A 20046-nucleotide genomic window follows, 5' to 3' on the forward strand; every position below is an offset into this window, starting at 1 on the left:
ATTAACAACCTTGAACGCCTGAGGATATAAAAGACCTGCACAGGTGGAATGTACAACCAACCTTGGGTTTCTTAATTTGACACTTCAAATGCTTTACTGGCCTTGCATTTGGGTGCAGCTATAGAAAGAAAGGAACCTGTTCAGCGTGAGGATTCAATGCTTTCTCTGATGTTGTTTGACCCTCAGTGATACAGATGTATCTGCTTATGAGGCTCAGCACCTCCTTGTCTTAACCCCTTGTAGCACAGATTCACTTCTGGGCCTGTCTGTGGTCTTAATGTAGCCCAGGAGGTTCGTGTACGCTACTATAGTTGGTTTTCTAATGCTGTCCAGTACCTGCTGACAACAGAATCTTTGAATATTCCGTACAGGAAGTTGCACACTGGGTGCAATTTGTTACTGGTGATAGACATCCGGTGGATTAAAGCTCAAGTGCTGTCAATTGATGTTCTGGTTGTTGACTCCTCAAAATACAACAAATTTGTGTGAATATTGGAGTCCGATGAATTTGCTGGTATTATCAATCTAGTTTAGTAAGAAGTGCTGCAAAATGTGTCAGCAGGTTAAGAATGTTTCCATAAAATAAATCTTTAAAATGTTGTGTGTAATACACTATATTCATGTTTGAGGTTACACAATAGTTACTACTTATACTTTAAACAGGCTCAGGGCCGGAGCGGTTGGGGGTTTAAGATTTGGTGATTTTGCCGTGATTCCAATTGTTCTTTCATACAGTGCGTGTTCAAGAACAACTAACCAGGGCAGGCTGTTCCGGACTCTGGCTGAAGAGATTTCTTCTGCCGACCAGCCAATCGCTTTTCAATCTGTGTCATCTTGAGGCCGAGGACATTTGTTATTTTAGAAAGAAACACGTTGTGATCTTCCTCCAATCGTCTAGAAATGTTTCCTTGCGGATTTAAGATTTAATCCCTTGTTGCTGGAGTATTAAGAGGCCCCACGGTCCCAGCACAAGGACACTGGTGTTCATATTTTAGCTTGAGCTGAAGGTCTGACAGTGAAGTTGTCACTGTATTCCGAGAAGTCAGAGCTATGATTTACTAACTTGAGGTTTTTATTCCAACTAAACAAGCAGCGTCAGACTGATAATCTGCTGATCAGTCTTCAGACACCTCATTGGTTTCAACGTTTGCTCCTGATCATCTGGACAATATACCTGAACCCACACTGTCCAATTCAGTTTGACCGAGAGTTAACTGCAGGATGAGTCCTTGCAATTGGAGGCAGAGTGAATGGGCTTTTGTGATTCAAAAACTCTAGCACGATTATCGACTCAGTTCTCAAAAAGGGGAATCTTTCAGTCAGTCATGCTTGGGTTGAGTTCACAAGTCTCAGGCCAGTTATTAGCTGATTTATGAAACTGTGTTTCGTCTCCCCCGTCACTCTAAACTCATATTTCCCCACTGGCTGTTGCCCTTACATGGAACTGAATTTTTCACGAGACAATTCAGTCTATAAAGTGTCTTATTGAGTGTTTCTTTGCCTTAAAATATGACCCCGATAATGTGTGTTGAATGGACAGACACTCATCTTTAGGAGGATCCACAGCGTCTCACACTGAAAATGAACAGTTCTATTGATCGGCTCTCTCCCATGGCTGTACTCCTGAGCGCCCCTGACACCGTTGTGATCACTAGGGTAGCAGGTCCAGGTGAGCCCGGTGTTTAATGGCCGGTCCTTATGGGCAATAAAATTCAAAATAGATAATCAATATTGTGTCACCACAGTTCAGACGGTGGCTTGCAGCTTCCAGGTCAAGTAATGGATGCACAACTATTGATAAGCCAGAAGTCTGACTCAGCAAGAAATCTCTTCTCACCTCTGACCTTTTTTTTTTCCTCTGTTTGGTTCAGGTGGTCCTGGTGGGCTCCTCTGTGAACGAGCGAGATCAGATGCTGTTCATCAGCACAGATGAGGGGGCTACCTTCCAGAGACAGTCCATCGCCTTCACCCCAGACACACTCATCTTCCACCCAAAAGAGGAGGATAAAATCCTGGCCTACTGCAAGGAAGGAAGGGTGAGTTTCACCTCGTCAGTTACTCCGCCAACCCACTCATTCCCAGTCACACTTTTTCTACCAAATCTCATTGCTCTACATGAATTGCATGGATATAAAGGAGGTCACTCAGGTAGCTGGTGGCAGTAGCGCCACAGTATCTGAATGAGACGCATCTCTCCGAAACGCTTCGGGTCTGGCAGGGTCAAGATGAAGATATTAATAATGTGTTCATTTCTATACTCTACTCGCATGTAACATGTTAACGTTCATAGCCCTAATACATATCCATCTATACATGTAATACAAGTATTCATTGTTGACAAGCATCAACGTAATGAGTGAAGATGCACTGAATGCAACGTAAATGGCTGAAGCAGTGACAAGGTTCATGGAATTGCTGCAATAAAAGAAAAGACATCTTGCAATTTCATGAAAATACCATGCCAGATTTGTCCTGAGGGGAGGGAAGTCAGTGTTCTGACAATAAAGCTCTATAAAAACTGAAAGGCTCAGTCTAAAGTTAACTTACTATTGTGTTCATTCCGTCTAAGCTGCACTCTTGTGTGTTCGCTGCACACTGCAGATCTATAGAGCTCATGAAATAAAAGCTGTAAATAAAATAAACTCAGGACAAAAATATATTATGTGGCATTTTGTAATACAATTGAGTGAGTGACAGAAGCTATAGCTCAGCTCAAACGTTGACTAACTCGCCAGCCTATGACATGGTGTGGTCCTCACGGGTCTACTTGATCAGATGAGGCGGAGCTAAGGTGGTGATCATGAAGGCGGACACACTGGACTGCTTTTTACTGGGAAACTATGTTTAACTGACTCAGACGGACGACATTGCCACTCCATTTAGCAAGCAAAGTTAAAAGCTAAAGCTAAAAGAGTAAAGCCGAGGATTCTGGAAATAGACTTTGCCCTCTTCCAATGTCTTCCATTTTATTACACCAGTTTGACTGTGACCGATAAAGTTGTTGACAAATGTCAGAGCCAAGCAGGTGTCTCTAACCTTAAGGCAAAGTTAAAGTCATCCAGGGTCATTTGAATGTTCAATTCTGAAATGATGTCTTCGGGAGCAGGACCATCACCCAAACATACTGTTCTTCACATAATGTGAATATTTTGATAACTGTCTCTTTCATTTGAAGTGGGTCAAACCACTTGTGTTGAAATTGATCTATGATTTTGGACTGGTGTGACCACAGGGTGCATGTCTGAAACACTGCTGGTGATACATGTCGATTTTTACCGTAAAACACTAATATCAGAGTTTTATCTTTACTGGGAAGATACTTGTTGTCAGCTGGCCTCCTCATCAAAAAGATGCCCTCCACTGACTGAAACTAGGGTTAGGGTTCCGGACCTGGAGCAAAGATTGACCATCAGATTCAGATGCTTCTCCTAATGTTAAGTCACTCACTGGTATTTAGAAATTGAATTCAGTTGATCCATATGTGATGGCTTCAGATGGGAGTAAGACAACCTCGCAAAATACCATCCCAGCTCTGGATGGTGGCAATATATACAGTGGCTTTTTGCAACCAAGAGTGTCCCTAAAAGCGCCGCTCAAAAGAACAAACTCAAAGTATGGCTGCCTTGCTCCGATTGGTCCAAGAGGATGTTGGGTAATTCCCTTTCATTTGTTAAAAACACCGTAATTAGAGAGAAGTAAACAAGCCTTCGAGCCTGAAGCTTATTCAGCAGGAGTGTTATTGGAGTGCAGCTGAGGACTGTTTGGCTAAAGTCTGTTCCTTCTTCTTAGCTCAAGTGAGCCTTCCAGACATCAAGGATATGGTTTAAGAATCAATACATTTTCATTACGTGACCGATCAATGGCGTACAAGCGCAACCAGCTCACACCAAACATCATTGGCCCGCACACCTAACTTCAGTAGATTAATAATTAATGAAGCCCATTTTTAAGTGATCCATGAAATGATGTGCGTTTTTTTCCTGCTGGTCCTCTGATTCATGCTTCGTCGGAGTCAGGGAGCGCGGTTACAGCTTCATGATTGAATATTGTGTGGTTCAGTTGCTGTTTCTCACATGGTTGTTTCTCTTTGTTTTGTCTCTTTCAGCTGTTTGCCTCTTTGGATCTGGGGGGAAAGTGGACTTTGCTTCAGGAACGAGTCACGAAGGACCGAGTGTTCTGGTTCGTATAACTTGATTTATTGCCTGACAAGGTTTTAGGTTACTGTTAGAACAACTGGATGTACTGTGTTGAAGTGATTGTACTAGGAAAAGCACTGAAAAGCAACACTGCTTAAATGTTGTAAAGCACACTTGCTATCATACTGGAATGTTGATTCAACAGAACCAAGAGAAGAGTGAACAACAGGTGAGAGATGAGGTGTCAAAGTAGATCAGCTCAAGTGAAATGGGGTCACCTTTCGTGACCCAGTGAGGAAGTTTCACATACTACACATGGAGTGCTCCTTTATTTAACCTGGTTACCTGACTGAAGAAACTTCATGAAGCAGCGTTCTAGTGTGGAGCCCACAAAAGACACTCTCTGCTCCATGATGGTCGGCTTTTAACAACTATTAATGAAACCTTGCTTCATGTTACGTGTTGACTGAGTACGAGCTGCCAGCCCTTTCTTCATGACTGACGTCTTCTGTGCTGGGTTTGAGCGAGATTATATACAGTACCTTTGACATTCCCTTGGCTTGTTGCCTGAAAGGCCAGTGCTTATGTGGCCCTCATGAGGTCAGAGCAAAACTACAAAAGAAACTGCTAAATAGTGAACAACTATTAAAGATACTAAATTAGTGCCATAGTATTTCACATTTACATGGTTTTTCCATAATGTTCCCAAGATATTCAACAGTTGCAATATTTATAATTTAGATTGACATTCTTTAAATGTATGTATATACAATGAATAACATATTTTAATGCTATAATGTCATGGCATAATTTGAAAACTGTCCATATTTGCGCCTTGAAAAACAAAACAACTCTCTTTTGGCTTGACAGCCCTTCACAACAGTCGCAAAAGGTACCCTTCCTCTTCCTACCCTTCCTCTAGTACGTCTTATATTCAGAGTATGGTTTGCGAAACCTACTACTACATCTAGACGTACTAGTTCCTCTACACGCCAAAATATGAACCCAAACTGTCGGATTCTCAAATTGGCAGTGGTGCAGTAACACCATATAAAAACTCTGTCATGTCATGTTCAAATGCTTTCCCCTCAACATCGGACATTTCGATCCAGTCGGCCAGAGCTTGAATACATAGAAAGCTAACAGGACTCCGAATAGAAGTTGGATTCAGCGCAGCGCGTATGTTGAGGAAAGACTGTTGAGGAGACGTAGGCTGTAATGCAGCAAAAAGTCCCCTTTGTGTGCGCTGATCATGTTCTGAAAGTGGGCGCCTTGAGCCGCCGGCAACAAGACTGTCAATGACTGATGGTCTCGCTGCGCAGGTTTGTTCAAATGCTATTCAGCGGAGAGCACTCGGGAGCGTTGTGTCGTTTCAATAACACGTTTCACTGATTTAATGTTGCCAGTACTGCGATTGAGAAAAGTGAAACTTCCACAGTGAGGTCTGGCTGCTTTGTTTACATGATGATCAGCGGACCGCGGTGCTCTGTGTGACTAGTACATTCACATTGGAAACATCTTCACATGATTTTCAAGAGATCCTTATTAAAACAAGGAATCATTACTTACATTGTTTCCACTAGTTCAGGAGTCTTTCTGCAACATACCAGCAGTTCAGCGCCACATTGGGAAGAACACACTGGGAGCTTGGTTGATATATTTGTTGTACGAATGTCTGTCAGCACCGAGCCACTGCACACGGTGAGGTGCACTGACATTGATCTGTTGGACTCATCTGACTCAAAAATTATGTTTCTATGTCTGTTTTTTAAATAAGTTGTTATGACAGCTCACATCCCCTTAAACAGACAAAGTTAAACTTTTTAATGTACATAATTGAAAGATGTGCAACATACAAATATTAGTCCATTTGTCATTATTTGTCTTTTAACTTACTACTTTTAACAGCTCAAAGTTGTTGAAGGAGCAACTTGTTTATGCTCTTTGTGTAGTCCATCTGAGACCCGTCCTGTCGCACTGTCTCACCTCATTTCCACATGGTAACATGACCCAACATGGATGACGTTACAGTACCGCTGCATACCTGATCAATAATGTTAGCAGTTTTCTAAATGACCGAGCGTAGTTCCTCCTGTGTATTTTCACAATAAGCCGGGTCTCTTCCATTGCTTAAGCCCCTAATGTTGCTTTGAGCAGTGAAGAATTTAGAATTATTCAAATGTGATTGCATTGTCATTTGTAAGACACACACACCAACACCAATAATTATTCACTCCTTCATCCCAGGTTATTAGAAACTTTGTATCTGTCAGAACTCTTTTAGGAGACACATATTTCATCCTGTAATGATGTGGGTGTTTATTTTAGCTGCCTGTCTTGTGAAAATATTCTCCATCTTTTTTTGTTCAGATGATGAATTCATTTACAAGACAGATCGAGCGGCTTCATAATGAATTACTCTGCCAATAAAGATGAATACACAAGCGCTCAACCCGAATATGAAATTGGATTTCAGACTAAAGTGTAGTGGAGCAGTGGTTGCAGTCACCGGCGCGCTTTTACCTCCAGTGCTATGTAAATGATCAAGCTAAAATATATATGACATTTCGCAGCAAGAGTGTTCTGGATATCCCATGGCGTCATTCCCTCCCTGCTGTCTCATCCTATTTCTATCCCCTCATCATTGCCACCATCCATCCTTGAATCTGCCTTTCGCTTAACTCTGGCCTTAAAGATTTACAAAGGAAATGGGGTGAAAGAAGACTTAACCTTGTCAAGGAGCAGGAACACTTTGAACTGCGAAGATTCTGTTGAAGTCAATGACCCTCTTTTTGAACCCATGAAGAGTTCAGATTAAGAGTTTATGAATCAAAACTAAAAATGTAGGAGATACTTTGTTGAACTACTTTAAATCTGTTTTTTTTTTTCAAGTGAGTGCAGAGAGCTGGCACCATTGGTCACAAACCACAAATGAGACTTTATACTCCTGTATCTATTACTTCACTGTTACATTAAAAAGAAATATTTACAGTTTGACAGATTTCACCAGTCCTGCATTGACATCACTTAGTGGTGTTGCTAGTTAAACTGGAAGTCCTGTATTTGCTTCACCTGCCTGAATGTGACAGTAGGTTGAATCCTATTCAAGCTTCATCAGATTCACATCAACATTTCTAGAATAAATTCCAAATCATGAATTTCACTTTTTCTAGCGCCGTACTCTCACACCATCACATATTATATGACTAGTACTATTAGATATTTCGGAAGCAGTTTACTCATGGTTCATAGATGTGATTTTTTTGGATTGTGTACAAATAATTTCATAATCTGGCCTTGTGTATTTGAGTGAGACACTTGCTGTGTTTAGATGGACCGCACAATAAACGCCTGATCTGAATGAAAGTGCTTCCTGTAAACACCTTTTTTTAGAATGAACCTGATTCGGCTAATTCCGAATGAAATTTCACCCTGATCAAAAGAAGTGTCGATGCGGAACTCTTCAGAGAATCCTTCTGTCTGGGGTGTGTTGAGAGTGAATTCATACTAATAATAAGTCTGTGAAAACAGTTGGGGGCCAACAACGGCGAAAGTTATAAATGTAATTACGTTCAATATTTACAACCAAAAATCTATATCTTTGTTGGGAGAGCAAGCCACTTCCAACTTGAAACAAGGAATCCTTGGTGTGGGTTTGGCATTAATTGAATTGATGACAATGCAAACAGTATTTTGTAGAAGTAAATCTCTCTCCAATCTGCAGCGGTCCTCCTTCTGGTGTCTGTTCCTTCTGGTGTCCGGTCTGTGAACTTTAGTTTTGTCATACAGCTATCATGTTTCTTCCTTCAACAAAATCACATATATCTACCACCATCCAATGCTCTTTCATGTGCACGAGTTGGGCGTTCTGCTGATTATTCCACTTTGTGACGTCACGTGACATCACGCTAGATTTGTGGCTTGAGCTTCATGATCGGTGGGGAGGCAGAATCTTCGTGTGTGATGTGCACCGATGGGATCACAGTGAAGAACAGCAGACTTTTTTATTTTCATGTATGGAGTCTGTGACAGACAAGAGGAAATCGCTCGTGTGTGGCCCCCTACAAAATACATGAGTCCATCCACACCACTCAGAATACTGAGTCAGTAGGTGCAGCTGCAGAACCACCTTCATCAACCACGAAAGCTCCTCTTACAAAATCACTTGCTACACCAGGTGAGCGTTAATTTCAAAATAATATGGAACAAATATATTGAAGAAACTACAGACAATACCTGCATTAATGAAATATTCTTTGCTAGGACATGTCGCCAGGGAATGGATGGCAGTTTGTTGACAAAGGGATTTAGGAGAAAATGAGGTATAAGAGAGTCGTCCCGTGCACTTCCTGTTATGTACGCTCAGTTTTGTTTTTGGTACTGCGCATGTCAGAGTGGTTTGGTTCAGATCAAGTGCTTGAGCACACACTGATGAATGAACACGGAAAATCCAACCCCCGATCAGAACACATTCATTCATATTCAAAAATCCTCATGTAGCCACAGCCTATGCTAGATATTAAAATAACATTGATCAAGCACATTTTTTTTGCATTTATTAGCCGCCAAAAGGTCAACTCCTGTCCCCCAATTCATTTATTTATTCATCATCTTCTGATTATTCCCTTTAACTGGTCCAGAGACCGGGTCCGCCCACTCATATTCAGATAATTCATGACCGGTGAAATATATTCTCTAATGTGTACCACTGTCATGTCCAGCACGGACGACCTGCAGAATCATGCAAATGTCTCCATTTTAGAGGTGAAACTACACCTGTCTATAGACCCAATGAATTGAAAGAGAGTATAATTAAACCTTATTTAAGTCATTGAAAAACCTCAATGATAGTAGCATTGCTGTGCTTCTACCCCTCGAATGTGTGTTGCAGCCTGAGTGTGTTCATCGATTTCTCTTTTTCATTTATTTGTTTACTGCTTTTAATCGATAGAGGTTAAATATGCCTATTTATTCTCCAGTTACTGCGTGAAAGGCTTCTATTATGGATGAAATACCACCCATGAAGTTCACTGATACGCAGATATAATGAAACAGGAATTTAGCCTTTCACACCTCTGAAATTGCTCCAGAACCCACCCTGACCGCTCGGAAAGTGATTTGGCGTAATCGCTAAGTAAACACAGAAAGGACAATCATCATGGGTTTGTTTCCAAAGAAAGCAAATTACTGGCAGAATGGGTTGTTGCTGACCTGAATAGGTTGAACAGGTCAGATCGACTCCATTTGAGTGCTGATTTAAACTCACACTTTGCTGTTGAAGCCTGCATTTTGACTTTTCCAACTCGGGCTTCCATGCAAATTACGACTTTCAAACCGTGACGTAAAATAACAAAAACAGTGTTCAACTTCTGTACTTGGGACATCTGGAGTGTATAACAGTCCATGTTTGAATACGTACAGAACATTTTAATTAAGTCTGACAAATGAATATTGAATGGTGTTTGGGAGCCCTATTACAACTTGAGGGTCATGGCTCAGACCAGCATCAAGTGAATAAAACAGACTCTTCTGTCAATGCTGTTTCTAGTGAACTGTATGAAATACATTGATTCTTCTTCTTCCTTCCTCTTTCAGCAAACCAATAAACCAGCATTTATCCAATTGCGATCATCCACATTTACTGCATCTATTGATCCCAATAGCTTTTCTTCCTCATCTCCTTTATTGGTACCATCTCTAACATCCCTCGTCCTTCTCTCGTGTTTGCAAAGAGAGAGAGAGGTTTTGTGGTGTGTTGGATTTGTGGTTGGGACGCTCATTAAAGGAGCCAGAACACCCTGGTCTGGTGGTCTTGTAAATTTGGGCTCTACTGGAAGTCTGGTCAGAATTTGCCTGGTGACCTGGATCTTTTGATCTCCTCTTGTTTAGCACCTACATGTTGCAGACGACGAATGTAAATCACATTTTGCCAGATGACTGAAATAAAGTGGAAATTTCAAACATGATCTGCATCAGGGTCCTTCAACAGGAGATGTGATGTGAAAATGCTTGTTGTTTTAGTGTGGTGTTTGTATGGCCTACCGATCGTTGCCTGGTTTCCAGTTTCCTCGCTCTGTTCAAAAGCACACTGTGGTCAATTGGTGACTGCATTGTCTGTAAAATAAGTTGTTTTCTGTCTATATGTACCCGGTGATGGACTGGCAAACTGCCTCCGTGTTCCTTTCCTATTGCCCTTCACACGAACAGCACCTCCACCCCCTACGACACCATGAAGGAAAAAAGAGAGATTGCTGTACTGCAGAACAACAGGTGTCTTTATTTGTCAACAGAGTCAATTAAACAGAGGTAGATATCCAACTTTTTATTAATAAAATCATATGGAAGGGCTCCACTGGGCTCAAATATCGACTAGAAAGCCTCTACAATGAGCATAATAAGGAACCTGTAGTGACTAATTCTGTAACATTGTTCTTTTGTGGTCATTTTCTTGACTTGAAGCAAAAAGTCTTTTTGACATTTCTGGCTTACCACATACATTTGGAATTTAGCAGGGCGGCGCATATTTCTGGCCGGCCTATTAGCTCCCCTGGCCACAGGAGTGTCTCGCTCTCCCTCCTGCAGTTGCGTTTCTCCAGCCAGACCAAGGCTTCAGTGCAATGAATAAATAATACGTTTCACCTTCAATCTCCTGATATTTGCATTTCAAGTGAGCGGCTGACACCGATAGTGAGAATCAAAGTTTGTGTCAAGGGCATGCTGTGTGCACTTCCCACCAGCATCCCTATTGATTTGTCCCAGAGTGGCGCCTTCACCGGTGACCTCTTGTGGTGGAGGAGCTGCACTTTTCGCATTTTAATAAAGGACATGTTCTGTACCTTTTTTCCCCCAAATCAAAAAAAGTCATGGAGGCTCTTTAATTAGTATGTTGCATGGCAGAACAAAAATAATTGAGCGATTATCATGGCAAGTCAGCGCAACTCAGAAATCAATTACGCAACAACAACCCAGACTTCATTATTACTTCTGCCAAGGAAGTTGTGTTTTCAATGGCCTCGGTTTGTTTGTTTGATGATCTGTGTTCAGAATAACTTGAGAAGTTATGGAAGGATTTGGATGAAATTTTCTGGGAATATGTGAAGTGGGACAGGGAACAAATGATCCAATTCTGAGATCGATCCAGATCACTGGATTCAGGAATTATTTTAAAATATTCTGAAATATTGGGGGATATTTCCAGCATTTGTGTCAGATTGGCATTTTGAATTTGATCCTTTTTTTTAGGGATATTTTGTCATTGGCAGATGGTGTTGGGGTGTATTGTAGCTGCTTGTCAGAGGTTTGCGCTCTCTAAGGGCTTTTCCTGTTCTCTTATTTCTAACCTCTTCTCAATCACCAACTAAGAGATTCATCTCAGACTCCTTTCTCATGTGACCTTATTGGAGACTCAGGACCCCCAAATGATGAGTTGCAGCGATTGTATTGTGTTTGTGCACTGGGCCTAGTTTCTACACTTCCTTTGGGGCATTTGCACCACAAAATTGAGACTTAATATTCATTTGCCGAAGTCAGGCAAGAGAATAATATCAGAATCAGAATCAGAATCAAATTTATTGCCATGGTCAGTGGGGAGCCCACTGACTAGGAAAGTGCCTTGGAATAAAGTGCAACAAAAAAAAATAAAATAAAATAAAATAAATAGAATAACATTACAACAAGGCTGTTCATGAATTTAACAGTCTGACGGCTGAGGGAAAGAAGCTGTTCCTGTGACGGGAGGTTCTGGTCTGGATGGACCGTAGCCTCCTGCCAGAGGGAAGAGGAACAAACAGTCTATGTCCAGGGTGAGAAGGGTCGGCTCTGATCCGACCTGCACGTCTCTGAGTCCTAGAGGTATATAGGTCATGAAGAGGTGGCAGGCTGCAACGTATGAGACCAAGATCAAAGATCAAACAACAATACAACAATGAGGCTTACTGAGACCATGACAAGAACGGAACCTCTTTTTTTCCAAGGTCTAAAACAGGCCTGGCCAACCCGCGGCTCCTGAGCCGCATGCGGCTCTTTCCCTCACACATACAGACTGGGGCCACATTATTGGTGGCATGAGTCACGTAAGAAAATACGTAAGTAAAATAAATGGTGCACACATTTCTATCTACACGGCTTAATATTTCCAGGATGATCATGGTAGAAGGTTTGAATTACATGCGCAAGAGACATACGCTGGACGCAAACCAGCAATCTTGTAACACACAGGCATGTGCTTTAAAAGCTATACTGCCGCTAAGTCACATGACCAGCTGTTCAGGTAAGCCTTACGGCCTTACATATTTGTAGCATGTGGCTCTTCTCAGCAACACAGTGAAACAGTGTGCCTCTGACTGGTTGGCCACCCATGGTCTAAACGGTATTATTACAGGACTATGTTCCTAAGGGTAGTTGCTTGCTTAGTTCATTCACCAAAGCATGGATTTTAAAATAGAATCGCGGTTCACTTTCTCAACTTGTGAACTGCTTACCATATGCTTGACTCAGAGAGCACTAGAGTTTAACAAATTTAATTCAATATCAGAGTTCAGATTTGTTATATATTACTAGACTCTTTTGTCTTCTTGCCCTATTCCCTTGATGTCACAATATCTGGTGTCGCCAACCAAGCTTCTCTGCTCTAGCACCTACAACAATCCCTTCTCCATCTCTGATGTGGAAATGTGTTCAGCTCCATGGTCACATACTTGGAGGTCGTATGCAAACCCATCCAGTAAGAAGCGATTTCAAATTCCACTCCCATTTCCTCTGCTACTATATGGCCTTCTGATGCTTTGCAAGGAAACCGGTCGGTTTCCTCAACTTTCAAATCAAATAAAGAGGCCAGAGTCGACCAATGCGCCCCTCCCTCGACCACTGCCTGTGATCCATTGGCCCTCTTTTATCACCGCCTTCTCCGCCCATGTGCTGCTAATTGCAAATAAAGTCTGTTTATTGGGGGAATAACAAGGTTTTAAATCTTTACTCAGAGCTTCAGGAGTGCACCACAGAGCCATAATCAGATGATCTGCTTAGTTTACGGCTGAGTGAAGGGCAAAGACTCGACCTGCGGCAGCGTATATCTCTGCCTTCTGAAGGAAGGAACACTTGTCTGAGCACTTAACAGTGTGTATACATCTGCACAAGAACGTTCCGCTGTACATGTTTGTTGGAGTCATACCCAACATCATTTCCCCTTCATTTTGCATTAGCCTCAGCTAGGTTCTCTTACTTTAATGTCTGTTTTAGATGCTATCATGTTTTATAATGAAATGTTTTTTTGTTTTCATTCACTCATTTTGTTCAGTATCCAGAAATTTTATTTTATTTTATTTTATTTTCCTTGTCTCCGGTATTTGAGCCAGAATTTCTGTGACGTTTTATTCTTTTTGGCAGGTCTGTTGCTGGTGTCGACGTGGACCCTGACCTGGTGCACATGGAGATGCAGGATGCAAGCGGAGGTAATGTTGGCTTAAAGTTATCAAAATACAATCATGAAAACTCTGCTCTGTTTCAAATGATTATATCATAAAACTGTATTTAATATGTGTTCTGGAAATTCTCAATGAAGCGCAGGGTGTTCACACAGCATATTCGCCACCGTTGAAAGACACACGGCACAATTTTGCCTTCCATGTTCTACAGGCCACAGTCCCATTTCACAACAAAGCATGACACGTCCCACGCCACACTCATGAAGATAATTTAAAAATCTATCTGAAGGAATACAGATCTGACCAAAGAGCTCATCTTTAAAGAGTCTCGACTGTTGAATTTCCATCTTGTTTAGAGGCAAGGGCTAGACCCTAAACCGTCGGCACAGATTTCTCCATCCTGTTTCACAATACATTCTTGCACATAAAAAGTCTTGATCATCACCTGCCTGTGATCAACACAGTCACTTTCCACTACAATTACAGAAATGTGTAAACTAAACAATATGTTTCAGGACAGATGAGAAAGTCAAGAATAATATTCTCATCCCTGAGGGTCTCAACGCTTGACTTTCACCTCCGAGATGCTGCGGCGGGTCAATGAAAAATAGATGGAAGTTCTGCGGAGGCAATAAAAACCTCTTCTGCTTCCACAGACGGTTGTTATGAATAAGTGTGCACCTCGTGTATTTTTAAACGGCATATCGGGGCAAACATGCATCATATCTTTAACACATTCTAGATATGCTTTAAATGAAACCGATGACATCAAATCAGTGAAATACTTTCACTCTATGTATCACTGAGTTCTGATTCTTATGATTAAAACAGAGTTAATAATTGTTACAAATTGAATGCAATAATAGCGCAACAGTGCATGATAGGTGCTGATAAAGTGAAGGTCCTCATTTTGCTTTCGAGGCAACACAGCTGAACTGCAAATTAGGGTGAGGGACTGATGAGTGAGCTGTAGTTGGGTCGTGCTCAGAAAGCAGCATCACTCCTAACCTTGGAGGCTCCATATTATCCTCATTTCATAGGCTTTTAAACTGATATTAGATCCCGGTGGAGCACCACGGTACAGTTCTTTCATGAGGTTCTCTGAATCTTTACTTCTGTGCTATTGGTGAAAACTGGTCGTTTCTCACGACACCTCAGTTTATGCTGAGTTGCTCTCCCTGTCCATGAACTACCATTGTGATCGGAAGGAAAGGTTGAACACATGACACTTGCGTCACGGTATGATACACATAGTGGCTGACTAAATACCCCTTGCAATTGTGAGTCGCTTGGAACATTGCTAGGCATGGACCTTTAGCATGGACAGCCAGACAAAAGCTCAATGGAAGCTTCTGGGCAGGAATCTGGACTGAACTCTTAGATGGATATACAAGTGACATCCGACTTATGACGGGGATCAGTTCCGACCAACCGGTCGTAAATCAGATTGGACGTAAGTTGAATATCATTCAAAATGTCCAACGCGCGGATTATAGGTACTTCTGTATAGGATACACAATGTCAATCTGTTGCGCTTTTAAGCAACTGTTTCTTCTGAATACTATTATATACCACGCTGTTTACAGCCGTAACTGTTGTACGTGTTGCTGGGCTGCTACGTGCTGCGGTGCCAGACATTGAATTAAAAAAAAAAAAAAGCATCTGCTGGCCATGGTCGTAAGTATGGGTGAACGTAAGTCAAGCAGGTCGTAAGTGGGATGTTACTTGTACTATATGAACAGACAGTTTTGCATCACATGGTCCCTTGGAGATAGCAAAAACATCAACAACATAATGAGAGTGACACATCATTTGCACTGGCGAAAACAAAGTTGTAATATGTGTAGTTGAAGGTTTCATGTATTTAGAGTGGTAGAGTCGTGTCTACATGGTGCTTTCTCCCCCCCCTCAGAGCGCTTCCTGGGACCGCAGTCGTCCACATGCTCCCTCAGTCCCCCATCAGAGATACATGGATGAGGAGATGTGGCGCGGCCAGGCATGGCGAGACAATCTGTTTGCCCTGTTCTCCCCGGTGGCATGTGGCAAGGTTAAACGATGGCGCGATCAAGAAGAAGTATGTTGAGATTGTCTGCGGAGGTGATGGGACAGCCTGTGTCGGGACAGCGGCGGTTGTGACCAGCACTCCAGGGAGGATGGGAGGTCGATTGATGGATGAGGAGTGTGGTCAGGAGGCTGTTAGGGAGTGTGTCTCTCTGAGTGCCAGACGGTTTTATTTAGTCAGTGCAATGTGCAGAGAAAACTGACGACGTATCCAGGAGGGAAAAAAGTAAAACTGACTTGACATCAGCTTCTTGATTACAGAAGAAAATTTGTCAAATATTATACTAATAATGTATAATAAGAAAAGACACACATTCTTAAAAATGTCTTAAGTATACTCCATAAAATGTAAATAATAATAACATATATAAATAATAGTAATAATGTATCTCGTACACAGAACCCCAAAACTCACATTAAAAGTTAAAATAGGGATGAATATTGACATTGTGCTATACTTGTCCATACACAACCAAAATATGCTGCTTTCCCCCCACAACTAACCTGGTGACATGATTTATATCATGTAGTTGAATGAGCACATTGTCTGCTTTTATCATGATATCCCTCATTCTGATTTATTATTTGATTCTACATATATAATAATAATAATAATAATAATAATAATAGTAATAATAATATAGCGTTTTGTCTCAAACAGATTGGATCACACATTCCTGAGATTGTCCTGACAATGTTCATTGCGACAACTTGGACAAATCTGACTTCACAAGTTTGAAAAAAAAAAAAACATTATACAACTGTGTACTGCATTTGAAACAAAATATTCATGTGTAGGCTAGGACAGCCTGCTAATTTGCTTATCAGTATGTTGTACAACACTTTTGGATAAAGGGAAGCAGTCACAAACAGACTCAGAAAAAAGAAAAAAATATAAAACAGTTTGAGTGGGGAAAAAGTAAACACAGCCCTCTGAAAGTGCGACAAATGATGCTGAAAGACTGATGCCGGTTCACCTGGTGTGGACTGCTCCAATTCTCATCCTTGTACTGAATGAAATAGTTAGATTTTTCTGAATGAAAACAAACCTCTCAGCATCGTCTCAATCTGTAAGATTCCCCTTCTCATCGATGACATGGGAGAGAGCACTGAGCAGCCGCTACTCTGTTGCTGTGAGCTGCTGCACCAGGAAAGGGTGTTGAAGGGTGATGCCTTGGTGCAAACAAATTGCAAATATGTAGATGGAACTTCAATTTCGCCCAGTAATGAGCAAGCAAATGTGTTAGCCACGACTAGCCCCATGCCTATTGTTCTTGTCGTTGTTTACCCTTAGTAAAAACTAGTGTGTTTTATGAAGTATACTTGAGTATAAGTATACTCAAGTAATGTTAATGTGCTATTGTTGGGGCTATATCCACCAGGTAGAAAAAAATGTCAATATATTCCTTTAATGATACCTACTATTCGCTCCCAGCTATAAAGGAAGGCTGAAAAAGAAAAAAAGAAAAAAAAATAGAATGGTATGCTGCTTGTAAATAGTATGAGCAATGTATTTATTTTGGGATACTTTAGAAAAAAGTAGTCTTAGATGTCTAATAAACCCATTCCTGCCATTATCTATTTAAGTGATGTGTGTGTTTTGGTCTCACTCAAGGACTGTGTTGCCAGCTCATCTTCCCCTATGTGCTTGTGTGAGTTTCCTCTGGGTACTCTGCTGGGTATTGGGAAAATGTATTCCTGTTGGATGGGGGTCGACTGCGATGTGTGTTCTGGAACCAAGGTTTGTGTGTATGTGTGTTTCTTGGCGTGAGAGAGTAACGACTGTGAATGTTGCTGATGCAGCTGCTGGTTTAAATTCAATCTGAGTCAAACTCTTCTACCGACTCCGAGGACAAACTCCCTCGGTACTTCAGAGGATCCATAAACCCTCCAGCTAGCCGTCAATTTCTAAAAAAACAAAAAAAAAAAAACACCATTCCCACTGCACCCTGCAAATATTTCTACTCCATATGTGCTGTTTATTTTCTTTGAGCTTCTGCTATCCTTGGAAATGATCTGACTTGTTGCTTTATTTGAAAAAGCTGGGCTCCCTTTCACACTATTTTTTCACCTCTTCCATTGTTTTTTGCTTGTAGGTTACCTGTACCTGACGTGTCTCATCCAGAACTGCTCGGACAAGATGGTGACGGCTCAGTTTCTCGGCAAAATAGACTACAACTCTCTGCAAGTGCAGGACGACTACATATTTGTGAAGGTGATGAGTTAGTCATTTTTTTTCCTCTTAGTAATTATAGACATTTTAGCTCTCCAGTGTAGTGATTTTTTCTTGTGGCCGTCACTTTATACGGAATCCAAATGTATATTAATACAAATATTTCCTATATTAGTTCATCATAACTGCATACTGTCACTGTCAATTTATGTGTTTGAATATTGTATTGACTAATAGAAGAACATCAGCAGAGTGTATTTTAGGGACATATGTGAAACAACAATAGAAATATGTTGCAACGAGAAATACTGAATTTGTTAAGGAATGAAAACAGGAGGAGAAACGGGCTGAAATACCATCACAAACAATTAGGAAAAAACAAAGTAGCTTGCAAACACGGAAAACAAAACATCACACTGATCTTTACAAAAACTCAAAGCTCATTACAAATTCAGGATACCAGGTCAGAACGCTGAATTCATATCATCCCATTAAGACACTTATTTATGCGAATGCAAAGAGCCAGTGGATGAAGCCTCTCATCATTAAATGAACCAGAGTCAGCAGTTACTTCAGAATGTTACTTTTGATGTGCTATATCCAGCCAAGGTGCTGAGATTTAATTTAGACCCGACAAAAATCTACTCTCATATCATGTGTTATGCTAATGTGTGTTTTCTCCAGGTCACGACAGGAAATCGCACAAAGCACTATGTTTCTTATCGTCGCAATGAGTTTGTCCAGATGCGATTCCCGAAGTACGCACTGCCAAAGGTAAAAGACTTATCAGCTTTTTATGTAAGAAGTAGTTGAATCAGTTGCTTTGTCTGTGTCCTACAAAGGTTTCTTCAGTCAAGAAGTTGATTTTGTTTTCCTCCCTTTTGGAGTCAAGTGTGACCTGGAACATGCATTAACAGTGTTTGCGATCTGATACCCGATCGTAGCTATAAAATATTCACGAGCTCCTATTGATCTGGTCCCCTGCGATGTCAATGAGTTAAGCAGCAGCAGTAAAGGAGCCACTGGTGGAAACACCAGGAACACAGGGGAGCATTTCAGCGTGACACCAGTCTCCGTGTCGCTCAGTGAGCGACATGGCGGTGTGAAAGTGTGTATAGGGGTGCAAGTGTAATGTGTACGCAAAGGTGAGCAAACACGTGATGCGAGTAAATACATCAAATTATATCTAGCAGAACATCAAACACAAACGCATGTACATGCGGAGATGTTCACGCATGTAAACACAGACAGTCATTCTACATGTGTGCATAATGACAAATGTAAACACGTAAAAGTGCAGATTGTTGTGCACGTTTGTTTCTGCAAAGCGACATATTTGCTTAACCTGCAATCTCATGGGCATACAAGCCCACATTTTAGCTTGTATGCACACAGGGACGTTTGTATTCCTGTTTTATGGGGACATTTCATTGACTTTCATGCTTTCCTCTGCCTCTCACTCTAAACCTAACCATCCAAAACAAATGGCTTACCTTAACCAGGACTCTCAACCAAACTTATATTTAATTCTAATGACCCAACTACTTTGAAGTTTTAACCTCAAATGGAGGCGTACATTTGTAGGGAGCGGCCAAAAGCTTCCCATGAAGCAAAATGCCCTCATAAGAGGGTGTGTTTCCAAGAATTGGTCCCCACAAGTTTATCTATATGAGACACACACACACAAATATTCAGAATCGTATCCGTGTATGTAATCATGAACACACATACAAGAGCTTTTAAACACATACGCACGTTTATGAACATGCACACATATCATGTTCATTCACATAAAAAAAATAGAGATACAAACTGTGACTCTTTTAAAACCTCACAATAATACATGCATGCTTATAGTTAATATCATTAAAAATCAAAAATATATTTAAAAAATAGTTACTCTCACACACTTCACTTTTCCATTGATCCGAACGTGAGTATTACATTTTTCAGAATAAATGGGATCTGCAGAACACAGTAAGTTTCCACGCTTGTGCTAGTGTATGTGTTTTTGCTTAAAGCATGCCCTAGTTGCTCTCTCTCTGTCGTCTCCTCTCTCGACATGTGTCCTCTTACTTGGGTGAGCAGATAGGTCACTCATCGTGAAGCTTTAAGGATGAGCTCCTTTGAGGGCAAACGACAGAAGAGGTGGAGAGGGGTGGCAGGAGACGAGGAGGAGGAGAAGTGTACACGGATGAGTGTTTTTTTCACTGTGAATAATTGAAAAGCTGCTGGATGAAAAATGCAGAGGCCA

At 41.2% G+C, this 20046-nt stretch overlaps 1 protein-coding gene across 8 annotated transcripts in view; it reads left to right on the top strand.

Moving 5' to 3' along the window:
• The window catches only part of sorcs2 (sortilin-related VPS10 domain containing receptor 2), a 239363-nt gene that overhangs the window by 197381 nt on the left and 21936 nt on the right, over positions 1-20046 (top strand). For all 8 annotated transcript variants that reach the window (XM_053859002.1, XM_053858996.1, XM_053859000.1 and 5 more), the window contains 5 exons: positions 1872-2036; positions 4106-4179; positions 13521-13585; positions 17716-17834; positions 18477-18566. In XM_053859002.1, coding sequence (XP_053714977.1) covers positions 1911-2036; positions 4106-4179; positions 13521-13585; positions 17716-17834; positions 18477-18566 — 474 coding nt within the window. In that variant the 5' untranslated portion in view covers positions 1872-1910. The remainder of the gene's footprint in view (positions 1-1871; positions 2037-4105; positions 4180-13520; positions 13586-17715; positions 17835-18476; positions 18567-20046) is intronic.

The sequence above is a fragment of the Synchiropus splendidus genome, chromosome 3 (assembly GCF_027744825.2).
Source record: "Synchiropus splendidus isolate RoL2022-P1 chromosome 3, RoL_Sspl_1.0, whole genome shotgun sequence".
In the NCBI taxonomy this organism is placed as follows: domain Eukaryota; kingdom Metazoa; phylum Chordata; class Actinopteri; order Syngnathiformes; family Callionymidae; genus Synchiropus; species Synchiropus splendidus.